This window comes from Sinocyclocheilus anshuiensis, unplaced genomic scaffold (assembly GCF_001515605.1).
Source record: "Sinocyclocheilus anshuiensis isolate Anshui unplaced genomic scaffold, SAMN03320099.WGS_v1.1 scaffold846, whole genome shotgun sequence".
Classification (NCBI taxonomy): Eukaryota; Metazoa; Chordata; class Actinopteri; order Cypriniformes; family Cyprinidae; genus Sinocyclocheilus; species Sinocyclocheilus anshuiensis.
This window is the reverse complement of record NW_015540906.1, coordinates 82,964-98,788: the sequence shown is the minus strand read 5'-3', so window position 1 is coordinate 98,788 and position 15,825 is coordinate 82,964. Positions and strand designations below refer to the sequence as shown.

General features: G+C 36.4%; 2 protein-coding genes across 2 annotated transcripts in view; one reads left to right on the top strand and one right to left on the bottom strand.

Annotated features, from left to right (window-relative positions):
- Positions 1 to 1,154: 1,154 nt before the first annotated feature.
- LOC107689136 (ras-related protein Rab-9B-like) lies at positions 1,155 to 4,434 on the bottom strand. The gene is made up of 2 exons (XM_016487042.1): positions 4,374 to 4,434; positions 1,155 to 1,835 (listed from the first exon to the last, which is right to left on the bottom strand). The coding sequence occupies exon 2, from the start codon at positions 1,799 to 1,801 to the stop codon at positions 1,193 to 1,195; it is 609 nt and encodes a 202-aa protein (XP_016342528.1). The 5' UTR covers positions 1,802 to 1,835; positions 4,374 to 4,434; the 3' UTR covers positions 1,155 to 1,192.
- LOC107689135 (alpha-(1,3)-fucosyltransferase 11) overlaps positions 4,040 to 15,825 on the top strand; it is a 14,005-nt gene continuing 2,219 nt past the window's right edge. Inside the window, exons 1-4 of the mRNA XM_016487041.1 lie at positions 4,040 to 4,090; positions 4,605 to 4,750; positions 10,174 to 10,846; positions 14,811 to 15,433. Coding sequence (XP_016342527.1) covers positions 10,181 to 10,846; positions 14,811 to 15,433 — 1,289 coding nt within the window. The 5' untranslated portion in view covers positions 4,040 to 4,090; positions 4,605 to 4,750; positions 10,174 to 10,180. The remainder of the gene's footprint in view (positions 4,091 to 4,604; positions 4,751 to 10,173; positions 10,847 to 14,810; positions 15,434 to 15,825) is intronic.

The window sequence follows — 15,825 nt, the reverse complement described above, 5'->3', positions numbered from 1 at the left end:
GCATGTTGGACGTGATCCCTATGTTATAAAGAGGAGCGATATTTTAACTAAATTGAAATACTTGCCTGCAGTGGATATAAGCTAAGCAACTAACCCTGATTGCAAATAAGCTATTTCGAAAGTGAATCCCGTATTTGTATGAGGGATGAGGAATATATGACACTCCTGAAACTTTGCTGCATGTACAGTGTATGTGGCCGTTGGTCCTGTTAGCTACGTGTGGCGTTTAGCATTGAGTGAATTCTGACTGTGTCACCCTGTATCTATTTATATATTTCTTTATTAATATCTTAATATATTATTATATCTTATATTAACCATTTGCACACACAAGCATTATCCGACTCGGCTCCTCCCGACCGCAGACGCAGGTTTACAAGCCACTTTTTCCTGCGTTTTTCAGTCAATTTCTTGCCTTATGAACAACACATTTTCGTACACGATAAAAGTTCCTTGTGTTTTCTCGGTTTGATCGATTTGAGCATCCATAAAGAACGCAAAACACAGGCATTTTAAGTTTTTGCTAGTGATTCCTATAGAGACAAATCACTTCCTGCCCTCCAGCTGCATTTCGCGCGTCATCAGAATCACGTGATTGCAAACAAGCTATACAGACGCTGCGTATCTATAGTCTTTGGCTGCGTCCATTGCACCCGACACGTTTTTTCACTGACACGCCCCCAACTCGGAAACTCGGGGCTTAAAGAAAATTTCGAGTTTCCCACTCGTAATAATATGGGAGCCCGTTTCCGCCACTGAATAAAAAAATAATTAAAAATGTAATTGCGACTTATCTCACAATTCTGACTTTATAACTCGCAATTGCGTTTATATCACGTGAAAAAAAGTCAGAATTGCCAGTTTACATCTCACAATTCTGACTTTTTTTCTCGTGATATAAACACGCAATTGTGAGATATAAACTTGCAATTCTGAGAACAGAGTCTTTTTTCTCCTCAGAACTGGACTTTATATTTTGCAATTGCAAGTTAATATCTCACAATTCTGAGAAAAAAAAGTCAGATTTGCAAGATGTAAACTCGCAATTGTGAGAAAAAAGTCGCAATTACCTTTTTTATTCAGTGGCAGAAACGGGCTTCCATATAATAACGACTTTGTAGTGACGTTCATGTGCGTTCAACTCGTAAATATGATCTATCCGACATGACTTGAACGCACCATTAGAGGCACCTCAACAGCAGGACGAGCGAGCCACTTTACGATTTCCGTGGAGATCGATGGAGCTGCTCAGCAGGGTGTGGTCGATGGGGTCCTCGCTGGCCAGAACTTCCCGGACAGCAGCCTCGAAAGTGGCCCCCACGTTCGTGTCATCCTTGGCGCTGGTCTCGAAGTACGGACAGCAGCCGTTTTCCTCACACCAAGCCCGGGCCTCATCCTCGCCGACCTCCCGCTCCTCCTTGTCCACCTTGTTTCCCAGCACCACAAAGGGGAAGCTCTCCGGGTCTCGTACGTCTGAGTAATACATGAACTCCTTCTTCCAGCAGCCCAGGTTCTGGAAGCTCTGCAGGTCGTCCACGGCGAAGGTGAGCAGGCAGCAGTCCGCCCCGCGGTAGAAGGGCGTGCGCAGGCTCTTGAAGCGCTCCTGGCCCGCCGTGTCCCAGATCTGCAGGGTGACCAGCCGACCGTCGATCTCCAGGTCGCGGTTGAGGAACTCCACACCAATGGTGTGGAAGGACTGCGAGTCGAAGCGGTCGGTCACGTAGCGGTTCATCGGGGAGCTTTTGCCCACGCCGCCGTCCCCCAGGAGAATGACCTTCAACAAGAGGCTCTTCCCACTCATAACGGCCCCCGGTGCCACACGTCTTCACTGCAGCCTCACAAACACACGCAGAGACATTTACATTTTACAACCCTCTACGGACACCTTGGCAATTGAATCGCCGCATTCCAATTAATCTCAATCAAGCTGCAGTTGGGTTATTTTGATTAGGTTAAAAAATAACTAAAAAATACAGCTAACTAGCACAATAAAACAATAAAAACATGATAACATAATAAAAAAACATGATTTGAGTGATCCGTTTTTTGCAAATAAACTCTTCATATATATATATATATATATATATATATATGTTATCAGTTATCAGTCAAATTAATTTTTACTTTGTTTATTTAGCTTTTCTTTTTTTACCCAACGAACATAAGGAAACTGATAAACACAGGGCACAAGACTCTGGCTGTCTCTACAAAGCAAGCATACAAACTACATGAAGGCATGAAGGACAAATACACACACAATGACACAACAATGACTTTCAAGCTTAAAGAAACAGCAGATGAGCTACGAAAGTCAGATAAAGGTTGTTTATCTGGTGTGGGTCAGATGCTCTAGTGACTGACCCTGAGACTTTGGCCAAGACAACACCTTCTCTGAAAGCACAAGGATTGGTTAAAAACAGGACTATCTTCTGCTTTCCTTTTTAATTTCAACTTTTATGCTTGTGCAAAGATGAAGATCAGTGTGTGACAATTCGATCTAATGTGAATGTTTCCTGCTTCATCACAAGCAAGAATATTTTAGCTTGGTTACGAAGGTGTTGCAACAAAATTCCAACATGTCTTACAGTCAAACCAAAAATTATTCAGACACCAGATATAATGTTTGATTTTTTTTTTTTTACTAGTGGGTGCAGGACACTATAGTTCATTTATGTAAGTGAGGATAGCAAAATAAAATAACTTGTGTCATATTATACCCAAAAATTCTTCATACAGTGGACTACCGGTAAAATTTGGGACCAAAAATGATTCAGACACTTTGACCTGACCATGTTTTGCTTAAGTGTGTTTTCTTTAATTGCTAATGCAATGCTAATCCTCATTTGTAAATCACTTTGGATTAAAACGTCTGCTTAATGACTAAATGTAAATGTAATGCAAATGTAATGCGACCTTTTTACACCACAGACTGAACAAAATGAAGCATTGCTTGGTAATTGGTTGACCTAAATTGGTATTATCTAATTGTGTTCTTAAATTTAACAGCTGAATTCTTTACATACCTTTATATCAAAGCTATCTGACATTAAATGACATAATGACATTAAATCAAGATGAATTTGTTCTGACACAGTTCTTGTCATTTTATTATTATTTTCTAAACTATAGCGAATAAACTGTGATATAATGTGAGAAATGTTGAAGGTGTCTGAATAAATTTTGGTTTGACTGTATATTACTCCAAAAGTTTTGCAAGCAAAATCAAACAATCTCAATAGGAATATGTGCAATCTGTGGTTTTGTGTGAAGATGAAAAAGGTTCCCCAGACATTTAGCAGTGCTACATGTTTTTGGCTGCAAAATTTTGTCAAATTTTTGCTAATGTGACCACACCTTCATTTACTAGGGATGCACCGATACTGATACTGAGCTCCTGTACTCGTACTCGTACTCTTGGTTTCTGTACCCAATATTTTAAAAATGTACAAATGCAATAAAATATCGGTATCGGTACTCGGTATCGGCAAGTACCAAAAATAAAAGTATCGGTATCGGGCGAGTACTGGAAAAAGTGGTATCGGTGCATCCCTATAATTTACCCATTTCTTATATATTGGAATAACAATTATATCAAACAATGTTTATAATAATTATAAAGACAAATTATTTAAAAAAAAAATGGATCACTGTAATTATCTAGCAACTACTATTATTGTTAGTACTCTAAAATTATAATAAATGAACAAGGGATTTTCTTCAGACAGTTTAGAATCCTTTTTTTGTGTGTGTGATCATTTGTGGCTAACACCAGATGTTTTACGGTAGTCATTTTGGCGAGAAGTAAGGCGGCTATGGTGCATTTTTGTTCAGACTAATTTTCAGAGGCAACACACAAAAAAAAATTAAAACAAAAAGGCCAGTTTTAGAAGTCCTAAACTTGCCCAAAAACATACTACACGATACTGGCAGAATACAGTGCAATGTTCTGCGTTATTTAATAACTTAACGCGTTTACTTGCGTATTTATTTATTTTAAATACATCTAGAGCAGGAAACCGACGATCGTTCTCTGCGCATGCGCACAAGTGCATGACGGCTGTGTTTTTAGCATCCGAGTGTTCAAGCTAAGGTTTATCTTTATTACTCTCACCATTATCTCTCATTATAACTTAGCTCGTACTGTGACTAATAAACATGGCTGATGCTTTTATGTTCGCGTTTGGTGTCATTAATCATATATACATATTCTCAGCCCTGTGTTAGCTCACTTTAGCTCTATGACTAGCACAGTTTTAGATGCTTTATTAAATAAACGGCAGCACTGTTACGCATACGTGAACATACATACAGGAGGAAAATAACCACTTTGCTCTTAAATGACTTGAATCATGTAAAAATACTCTCTGAATTACCTCATATTATACCGCGAGCAGTGCTGCTGAGATTTCACGCGCTGCGTGTATGATAGTGATTGAGCGAGAGAGAGAGAGTGTGTTTAAGCGCAATTAATTTTAATGACTACTTTTATGTAATTGTTTAATTACATAAGTTCAACTAATATCATATACTATTAAAAGGCCAAATAAATTTGTATAATTATAATAATAAAAACTATAATTCCTCTGTTTCTAATTCTCATCCAGAACTCTAGGTGGCAGTAATGCTCGATTCTTCCCACCGGCATTCCTCAAAGCAGGAATCTTGTGTCCATCGGATCCTGTGCTACAGGACAGTGGCGAGGAAAACAGTGAAGATGCAACAATACAGCATGCGTCTGTCCTGAACTGAAGTAAGAAAGTATGCTGTCACATCATGCTGTATGGCATATAAGCGGCTGTGTTTGTGCTTTGTCGGAAATGTGTTTTTATATTCTTCTTTGGCTGTGCTTCAAACATAGTGTGCTCCATACGTGCATTTCTGGATATAATAGGTGCATATGATGGCCAACAATGCTGTTGAACAAGGCTGGTGACTAGGTTTTGCCACTATGACGACCAAAATTGATGTCTAAGTTAGACCTACTAAGCACCTTAGCAGGGTTTGAGACCACAACGCCCAAAATGCTGTCTAGAAAGCTTATTATGTTTCGAAATACAGCCATTTCTTTTTGTTTACTTCATATTTATTACTGCACATGCAACTACATGTTCTATATAGTTTACAGGGCATTTTTATCTACCTGCCTGGTCTGGCTAGATGTTCAGATTTGTTCTTGCTGTGTTAAAATGTTTGACCCTGACCCTGCAAAAATAAATAAATAATAATAATAAAAAAATTAAAAGTAGTAAAAGTAAATACATTTTATATTTATATAGGTAGGTAGATAGATAGATAGATAGATACAATTAAAACAAAAATAAATAAATAAATTCATTAAAAATAAATACATTTTTGTTTTTGATTCATGTAATCCTACACTAAAAAATTATTGTGATTTTAACAGTAAAAGACCGTAAAAATGCCACAGTAAAAACCTGTTAATTGATTAACAGTAAGTTTCCATACTATATACGGTGAATAAATGTAATTACATTTCATGTAATTTTACAGTAAGTTACTGTTAGAAATACGGTTTTTGGAAGTGAAAAATAAAAAGTCATTTTATAATTTACAGTGAAAAACCGTAAATTGACACTCCCAGAATTCCCTGCATGACACTTCATATTTGATGGTTTTTTCTTTTTTATTATTATTATTAGTTGTGTACATTAGGGTTTAATCTTACATGTAATGTTGTTAAATTAATGTTTATTGCATTATTTCAGTATCATGAGTGTCACCATGATGGTGTTTAGTGTTTGTGTGAATGACACTGTGCACCTTCTATATAAAAGTATTGTCCTCCTCAGCTCGTAGAAAAACTGTTTGTGATGAGCGTTGGTTCATCATGTGACTTTCTCATCACCACCAGTTTTTGGTGGTTATCAGTGCATTACAATGGTTCAAAACAGATATTAGTACTTCAATATGCTGGTTTATTAACATTACATCAGTTAATGAAATACGTTTTTTTTATTGTGAGTTTAAGTTAAGTCTGTAAAACCTAAAATGTTGCTACCATATTTTTAACGGTGAAGTTCTGGCAACCACAGCTGCCGGTATTTTACCGTAAATGTCACAGATTTTTTTTTTTACAGTGTATTGTTATTGTTGTTAAGACAGCAACATTTTAGATTCCAGTGAAATTTTGGCATTCTCAATCAATTTTTTGATACCACAGAAACAAAAACCACTAGCCTAACTAATAAAATACAAACATTATTAAAGAAAAGTAAAAAGTCAATAATAAAATAAACAAATTACAACAAATAGCAGAAGTAAATACAAAAGAACAAAGATACAAATGAAATAAATACTGTTTTTCAGGCAGTTTGTATAAATTAACTTCACTGTATCAATTAAATGTACATTAATCTTTGTTAATGCTACTAAAGTGATTCAGTCAAGAGCAGTGAGTGATTTTTCTCTTTGTCTTTTGTTGTTTGACATTAATCAACATTTCTCTTTATGTGGCTACTCGCAAAGACTGAAGTCTTACAGAATTTGTACCTCTTATTACTTGACATTCTAACAAAACATGTAAATATGGGAACATTCTCTTAAATATTTATTAAGCATTTTCATTTCATTAACATTTTTAATAAACATGGGTCTTTACGTTCATTAAACAGGCTTATTTCTGGTCTTGTAGGCTCATTTTGTAAGTGCAAGCAATTAACACAAGCACAAACTGCATGTCTAATTCAAATGTAATTTCCCACATTTACAAAATCAGGCAATTATTTTTGTCCATCAATGCAAATGTCTTCTTATGAGGTTGATCACTGTCTGTCACCGTCAGTGTAGTGCAGTTATATTCGTAGTGTATTTACCTGCTGGGAAATGAGGGCTGCATCCCAAATCGCATACTTCCCTACTATATAGTAGGAGAAAAAAATGTATGTGAACGGAGTAGTATGTCCGAATTCACAGTATTCATGAAATAGTAGGCAAAAAGTCCTTGGGTGATCTACTATTTCAGGCAAGATTCTGAAGTGCGCACCTGATGGACACATTACTATCCCATAAGGCAATTTTCCAGCCAGATTATTTATACCCGCTGTAGAATTGGTCATTCCAGGATGGCACACAAGTTTTTAATATTAGGAGAAGATCCTCCAACATGTTCTCTCTGCCGAATCCCTTTATCCTTGAAGCATGTTTTATTAGATTGTGCTGGTTTTAACCCTGTGAGAAAACTTTTTTTTATTCAGTTAACTCTTTTGAGGAGCTTTTTACAGAGTTAAGCCTAATTTTTGCTTTTACATTTACATTTAGTCATTTAGTTTTAGTGAAAATAAATTGTAAAAATCTGATATTTAGCCATACATTTTCTCACCATGCAAATTGCCACAGAAGCTGGCATGGCGTTAAACACAAACAAACAAACAAACTATCCCATGAGGCAACGGGAGAGGATTTGTGAATGGCAGTGACGCGACACAACTGTGACATTAATGACAACATGACGAATGTAGTACATCTGGATTACATTCATACTATATAGAACATACTTTTAATGGTTGCTAAGTAATTACTTCTTCAAAAGAAGAGCTACTCGGAGAGTGTGTGATTTCGGCTGCAGTCGAGGTCTCGTGCAGTGCTTAAACCAGGCTTTAGACAGCGTGTGAGTACATTTTCTTGACGATGCAGCACTAGACCGACAGTTCCCTCGACTATTTTGCACATCCTTCATGCTTTCACATCAGGCAGGCCTTTACCGTCGAGCCCAGGTTTATTTTTACCCTTAATAATAATTACAGTTCAATGTACACTACCGGTGAAAAGTTTGGGATCAGAACGATTTTTAATGTTTTTTTAAAGGTGTTTCTTATGCTCATCAAGGCTGCATTTATTTGATCAAAAATACAGGAAAAAATGTAATGTTGTGAAATATAATTACGATGTAAAATTAAGTTTTTCTATTTTAATATACATTAAAATCTAATTTATTCCTGTGATGCAAAGCTGAATTTTCAGAATGATTACTCCAGTCTTCAGTGTCACATGATTTTCAGAAATCAGTATAAGCTGATTTATTATCAGTGCTGAAACTGTTGTGCTGCTTCATATTTTTTTGGAAACTGTGATACTTTTCTTCAGGATTCTTTGATGAATAAAAAGTTAAAAAGAAGAGCATTTATTTAAAAGTTACGACAAAGATGTGTTGGATTTGTATTATTAGAGCTTTCCGACTTGAGTTCACGGGCATTTTCTCAGTCGGGAAATTATTTTTCAAATCAAAACGGATCGGCTCGAAATCGGAAAGAAGTGAGACTGACCGACCGATCACCGAGGAAAATCGGCCGATTCCGATCCCTGGCCGATCAATCGGTGCATCTCTAAAAAAATGTTCATACACCGCTTGAGTAGCAAGATTGTGTTCAGTTTTAACTCTTTCTATAGTTAAGAATAAGAATAAGAAGTACTTCATCCGGTACTTAAGTGTCTTTCATTCCAACATAAGAAAACATTTCTGGAATCTGCATCTGAAATAGCATTTAGCCTAGTTTAATGTATCTCAGAGAGGACATGGATGCATTTAAACTGCAGTTACAGATGCATAAATAGGCCTAATGTTTTGTTTTTAACATAAAACGTTGAACACTGATATTTGAAACAATTTAAAACATGAAAAAATTGTCGAAATGTGAAATTAAAACTGCCAATAGGTGGCAGCAAGTGACTGTTAATGAGTGAGTCATTGAGATTCAACCAATTCATTCAAATGGCTGATTCATTCAGAAACAAAGCATTTGACTGTGTTAATGAGTGAATCACTGAATCATTTTTGATTCATTTTTGATTGAAGCTGATTCATTCAATAAGTAAACACGGTGTATTGAGAAGCAAAACAGTGCTGTGATCTTTGTTTGGAACTATTTTCGTTAGCAAAATTGAGCAAAAACAAGCAATATTATGTCTAAAATGTAAGTCACTTATTGCTTTACTGAACTTGTATAAAATTATTATTAAATGTGTTCATGCTGATATCTGCAGAAAAACGGTACTCTTTGTGTGATATAGATTAAATTAACTATATTAAATTATATAAATATAAAAAGCATACAAAAGCATTTTTGCTGTCTACAATTTCGAATGCCTTGAATGAATTTTGAGTTTTAATACACTAATAAATCAACGTGCGTGCACTCTGTGTGTGATTTGGTGATATAGCCTACTTGATAATGTCAGATCGCACATCATTACAACAACACTTACCATATTATCGCAGACGATGCTGTATCGCACGCCCCAGGCTCGACTTGAGTGGAAAATGAATCATCCGCGGTTGTGCGCTCTTGTTTGCACATGAGCACGAGTCTAACTTGCAGATGCCAGACCACTGATTCTTCAAACCTGCTTTCCTGCAGTCTGTGTTCTTCTGACTTCTATTTTGTAGTAAGTAACGAATATGCTTCGGGGAAATGTATCGGAGTAAAAGTATACATTTTAAGTAGGAAACGTAGTGCAGTAAAAGTAAAAGTTGGCTGAAATATAAAAACTCAAGTAGAGTACAGATACTCCCAAAAAATACTTAAGTACTGTAATGAAGTATTATTACTTCGTTACATTACACGACAGAAATTCAGCTTTGCATCACAAAAATAAATTATATTTTTAAGGATATTAAAATAGAAACTATTATTTTATATTGTAATAACATTTTGCAAGATTGCTGTTTTTTTTCTGTATTTTTGATCAAATAAATGCAGCCTTGATGAGCATAAGAGACTTCTTAAAAAAACTTCTTTCCCAAACTTTTGAACGGCAGTGTAGATACTTGAATTTTCTTTAACCACATTGCAACACTTTAAAGGGATAGTTCACCCAAAAATGAAAATTCTGTCATTAATTACTCACCCTCATGTCATTCCAAACCCATAAGGCCTTCGTTCATCTTCGGAACAAAAATTAAGATCTTTTTGATGAAATCCGAGAGCTTTCTGACTGCATAGACAGCAAGGTAACTACCACGATCACGGCACAGGAAGGTACCAAGAACATAATAGTCCATGTGACATCAGTGGTTCAACCGTAACTTTATGAAGCTACGAGAATACTTTTTGTATTCATGAGGGCGAGTAATTAATGACAGAATTTTCATTTTTGGGTGCACCATCCCTTTAAGCGCAGAAGAATGATACAATGCGGTGTCTTTTTCTTTCTCAGGTTGACTATGGCGCTTTGCCTGTGGCTTATTCTGGTGGCCCCAGTATGCTGCTGGGGCCAGGGGCCAGTGGACACAGGGGACAGTGGGGTTTTCCAGCCCCAGAGTGCCCTCACTGACATGGAGTTTGCCAGTGTGAGCACATACCACGGCCCTGGAAACACTGACCCTCGCCCCAATAATAAGCTGCCCATCCTTCTGTGGTGGAGCTCCAATCTGTTCCCACACTTCCCAGGAGACACAGAGCGTGTGGACTGCGCCCACTCGTCCTGCCTGGTCACAAGCAACCGCAAAGTCCAGCTGTATCGCCGCACGGCATCCATCATTTTCTATGGCACAGACTTCAGGGCGTATGAGGCTCCGCTGCCACGTTTGGCCCATCAGACCTGGGCGCTTTTCCACGAAGAGTCGCCCATGAATAACTACCTGCTCTCCCACAGTGTTGGAATCAGGCTGTTTAACTACACAGCCACGTTCAGGAGGGAGTCGGACTATCCGCTAACGCTGCAGTGGTTGCCCTCTCTGGATTATCTTCTGAAAGCACCGGCAGTCCCTCTGCAGGAGAAGAACCGCTGGAGACGGGCCGGTCTGGCCCCTGTGCTCTACATGCAGTCCCACTGTGATGTGCCTTCAGACCGCGATCGCTACGTTCAAGAGCTGATGACATTTATAGAGGTAATACTGTTATAAGTATTTATATATTTTTTTATACATTTGTAAATGGGTGAAAGACGAAAAGGGGTTTAAGCATAAACACAATAAGTGTAATACTGCTTTAAATTGTTGTTGTTTTTCCCCAAAAAATGTAAAAAGTTTTCTTTTTAATTTAATTGCAACTTTTTTTGTTTTACCGAGCAAAAAATAAATATCATACATTTTTTTTCCCCTGATTTACAGAAGACACCCACTAAAATGTCATTCAGTGTAACAATCTTGTCAGGCATATTTACAACAAAAATCAATTTATGACATATTAAGGGACTAATTACTTTCACCCAAAATACTAATTAGTTGTAATTTTACATATTAAAAATTTGCCACTTTTCTAGGTTTTGCCCATTTGTCAGTAAGAATTTTTTACTCATTCAAAACACAATAAAATTTAATATGCTCCCATATTCTTTTATATATTTTAATATGTACAGGTCAGAATAAGAATGTTGTTTGAATTTTTACATAAATATTGTGTTACACTGAATGTATAAATTAAATTTTGACATTTTATTCTCCAAAAACTTATTTGAAACCTTAAAAGTAGACACTTTACTTACATTTAATGTGCTTTCTATGGACATAAAATCACTTTTGTAAATTTATTTTGATCCGGACATTTTAACGTCTTTGACCCACTATATATATTTAAATGGGTGAGTGCTTTAGCAGCCAAGAATGCCATAGCATACACTACACGACTTTTGCCCTGATTTGCTAGATGTTGAAAGTCAGAGCCACTGCATATTTTTCGCAGTCCGAGTTACAAATCGTGCAGCGTATGCTGGGCAAATTATAATAATAATTTTATATATACAGTGCTGGTAGTAACTGATTACATGTAATCTGGATTATGTAATCAGATTCCAAAAATGAAGTACTTGTTGTAATTAGAGTATATTAAATTTTAAAATGCTCATAATCCCATTACAGTTACATTTTTATGGACAACATGAATTGAATACATATTTTTCACACAATGGCAGTAAATTATTCATAATGGAAATCTGGTCAAAAATATTTCAGACCTAGAAGACTTTGGCATGCAATGTCATTGTTATTTTCATGTTTATTCATGTTTGTTCATATAATACAGGGATTCCCAAATGTTTTTTTGTCAGCTGAACCCCTTAAAATAAAAGATAATGCTCTTCCTCAGAAAATTATCTCTGAGGAAGTTAATATTTCAAACAAATTCACATGTTTACAGTTCAATGATGTCTGTTAATGGTCAAATTGACATTCAGGTAAACAAAATATTTATATTTTTAGTGTTCAAGGCTGTAAATAATTTGTATTGTACATTTTTGTAATTTAAATAACTAATAGCTTTTCATCAACTCATAAACCTACTGCAGTTCTTACGTTAATGCATTTTATGAAAATGGAATGTTTTCTTTTTTATATTAATATGGTACAATTAATTTAAGTTTAAAACAAGTTTGATTTACAAAAAGTAATCTATAAAAGTAGTCGAATTACATTAGCTAAAACGAGTAACCTAGATTACATTACTAACTACAGTTTTCATCATGCATTCTTCTGAACATTCATTAATCTTAGGTATTCCAATATTTAATAACACGTTGTTAAAATCGAAAGTTCCACCTGTGATATTTAATGAGCTAACATGAGCTAAAACTTGTATTTTATTAACAAAGATTAATAACTTCTGTGGCAAATGTAGACATTGCTCATTGTGAATGTTAATGCATTAACTAAGGTTAACTAATGAGGTCTTATTGTAAAGTGATACCTATTGGTCTTTATAGTTCTTTTGCACTTTAATGTGTAAAACTTTTAACTTTATAAATTTTTCTGTATTGCTTTATTGCATTTAAATGTTGTTATTTTTGTTATAAGAAAAAAGTTATTAAACCTGTTATACTGTATTATGACAGCACTTTTTTAAACTACATTTCAATATCGTGATACCGTGAACCGTGATAAAAGCATTAGCAATTAATCGCAACATGAAAATTTGATACCGGCATATCCCTAGTATATGTATGTATGCATTTTGTCCAAAGCAACCTATGTTGCATTCAGGGTACACATTTACATTTTATCAGTTGTAATGTTCCCGGTTGAATCGAACCCATGATCTTGGCATTACATAAAAGCTTAAATGAAACTTGAAAGTCTGGTAATATGTGATACCGAGTCATTTAGTGTATAATACCTAGTTTTTGTCTGAAACCATTTTCAAAGTCAGCAAATGTATGATACCTAGTGCTTTAAAATCTGTTCAGATTTTTCAAGTTGTTTAGTGTATTTCAGCCTTTTGTAACAAAATCATTTCTGTTTTTATGCATACACAAGGATATGCATACAGTGCGCACAATGCAAATGTCATCATCAGCACAGTATGTTACACGCAGCTTGCACGTACACATTGCTTTCGTTTTTTTATTTTTTTTTTACATTTGGAAACTTCACAACTTGGTAGCACTGGCCTGGCCCATGGTTTCACAGTCAAAAATTTTAATGAACAGAAGGAACAATAAGAAACTACTTGAGACTAGGGCTGAAACGATTAGTCGACATTATCGACAACGTCGACAATAAAAAATTGTCGACAAATAGTTTGATTTCATATGACCTAATGTAAGATCCTTCAATAATGCGGTTTGACCAGTGTGGCGCTGTAGCGCAAGACTGTAATTCAGCTCTCCTGATGCAAATCAAGAGAAGAAGACGCAGCGGCAGCGCTTCAGAGCAAACGCAGCCGAACCTGAGGCTGCTGAGCGGCGTTTGGATGGATATGTCAATATATACTGCGCTTTCCTCTCAATAACAAAATAAACACATCAAAAACTGTGACAGCGGTGAGAAAGCAGTTTAAAACGCATCTGATTACAGCGATGTGGATGTTTGCACGAGCGCTGCAGTTCAGTACTCCAGTAAAGTCCAGTCACGTCTCGTTTATTTGTATAGTACTTTATGCAATAGATAGCCTTAAATCAAGCAGCTTTAGAGTATTATTAAACATAAAACCAGAGTCAGTGTCGCTTCCAGTTAGAATTACAACTTGATTTTCTGTTATAATGCAGCTCTCCAGTGTGGAGCTAGCAAATGATAAAATCTTTTTATTAGTGGGGAAAAAACCATTTCATTAAAGTTGTAGTTTGGTTTGCAGAGATCAAAGCTTGAGCTAGCTCAGGACTGTTTTGATTATCATAACACTATAAGGTATTTTAAGAGAGATTATGTTGTGAATATTAGTTTATCCAAAAATAAAATGGCTTATCACTTAACCTTTATTTTGTTTCTTATCCATATGACTTACAAAAAGATATTTTAGGCAGAATGATGTGTCATTCGGCTACTTTTTCATATAGCTAATTAAATGGTGAATAAGAGAGTTTCTCTGCCATCTCATTTTGTGCGCCAAGTATATTTATTTGTATAAATTAATTGTATAACTGTAATTACATAATATGACTTTCAAAAGCTGAAGTGATTACCTTCATTTATTTGTTAGAATATGTATAACTCAATATTTTAACTAATTGCAAAAGCTGAATAATCAATCAATGTCTACTGATTAACCAGCGGAATAATCGACGAGTAGTCGATTAATTGTTCTAAATAATCGTTAGATTAATCGATTATCAAAATAATCGTTTGTTGCAGCCCTACTTGAGACACAGCAACAAAAGAAGCCCGCATTGCATTTGAGCACTTGTGTGAAAAGATAAACCAGTATAAACGAGTACAAAGTCATTTTTTAATCACTCATTAGAGAAATAGTGCAGACACTGGATGAGGAACTTTCTAGTTGTGCATGTGTCAAGTGCCTGTGTTTATGCATGCTATCAAGAGTTTATTTTGAAAGGCTATATGTTCAGCTATGCGCATATATGAAAAACAAAGTATACTTTGGTCTTAAAATCCAAATTATCATCATAATTTGTCTTCTCTTCAGATTGACTCGTATGGGAAGTGCCTTAATAACAAACCCCTGCCTGACTATCTGGAGGACACCAGCACAGCCACTGGTGAAGACAGGCGCTTCATGAGTTTCGTCGGTCGTTATAAGTTCCACCTGGCCCTGGAGAACGGCCTGTGTCCCGACTACATGACGGAGAAGCTGTGGCGGCCCATGCACCAGGGCTGTGTGCCCATTTACAGGGGCTCGTCATCGGTGGCCGACTGGCTGCCGAACAATCATTCTGCTATCCTCATTGACGATTTCCCCTCTCCACGGGATCTGGCGGAGTTCATAAAGACTCTGGATCAAGACGACGCGGAGTACTCGCGCTATCTGGAGTACAAAACTCCCAGCAAGATAACTAACCTGCGTCTGCTGGAGGGGCTGGAGAGCAGAGAGTGGGGCGTCAACGACATGAGTAAACCAAACTACCTGAACGGGTTTGAGTGTTTTGTGTGCGACAGAGAGAACGAGCGTCTGGCAGCAGTGAAAGCACACAGGAAGAACCCACAACAAAACCTGCCGCCTCAACCAAAGATGGCCAACAGCTCGCACATGGGCTGCCCACTGCCCAGTCCTGGATATGGGCCTGTGGAGAGTATTGACCCAAATGATGGGTAAACAGATTTCAAGTATCACCATTTCATAAATATGTGCATTACACCCTAAAATGCATCACATTTTAAGTCAAAGGTTTTGTGAATATTGTTTTAAAGGGGACATCGGATGCCCATTTTCCACAAGTTGATATGATTCTTTAGGGTCTTCATGAAAAGTCTATAACATCCTTTGGTTAAAAATTCTCAATGGTAGTGTAAAACAACACCCTTTTTACCCTGTCAAAAATAGTGATCGACCGATATTGATATTTTATAACCGATACCAATTATTTGCGTGTTTATGTGCCCGATAACCGATATGCAGAACCGATATTTATTTACTGTTATAAAGTAAATAAATGACTGAGTGAAGTAAGAACATACTTCACTTTGGTTTTTCCTCTTTTCAG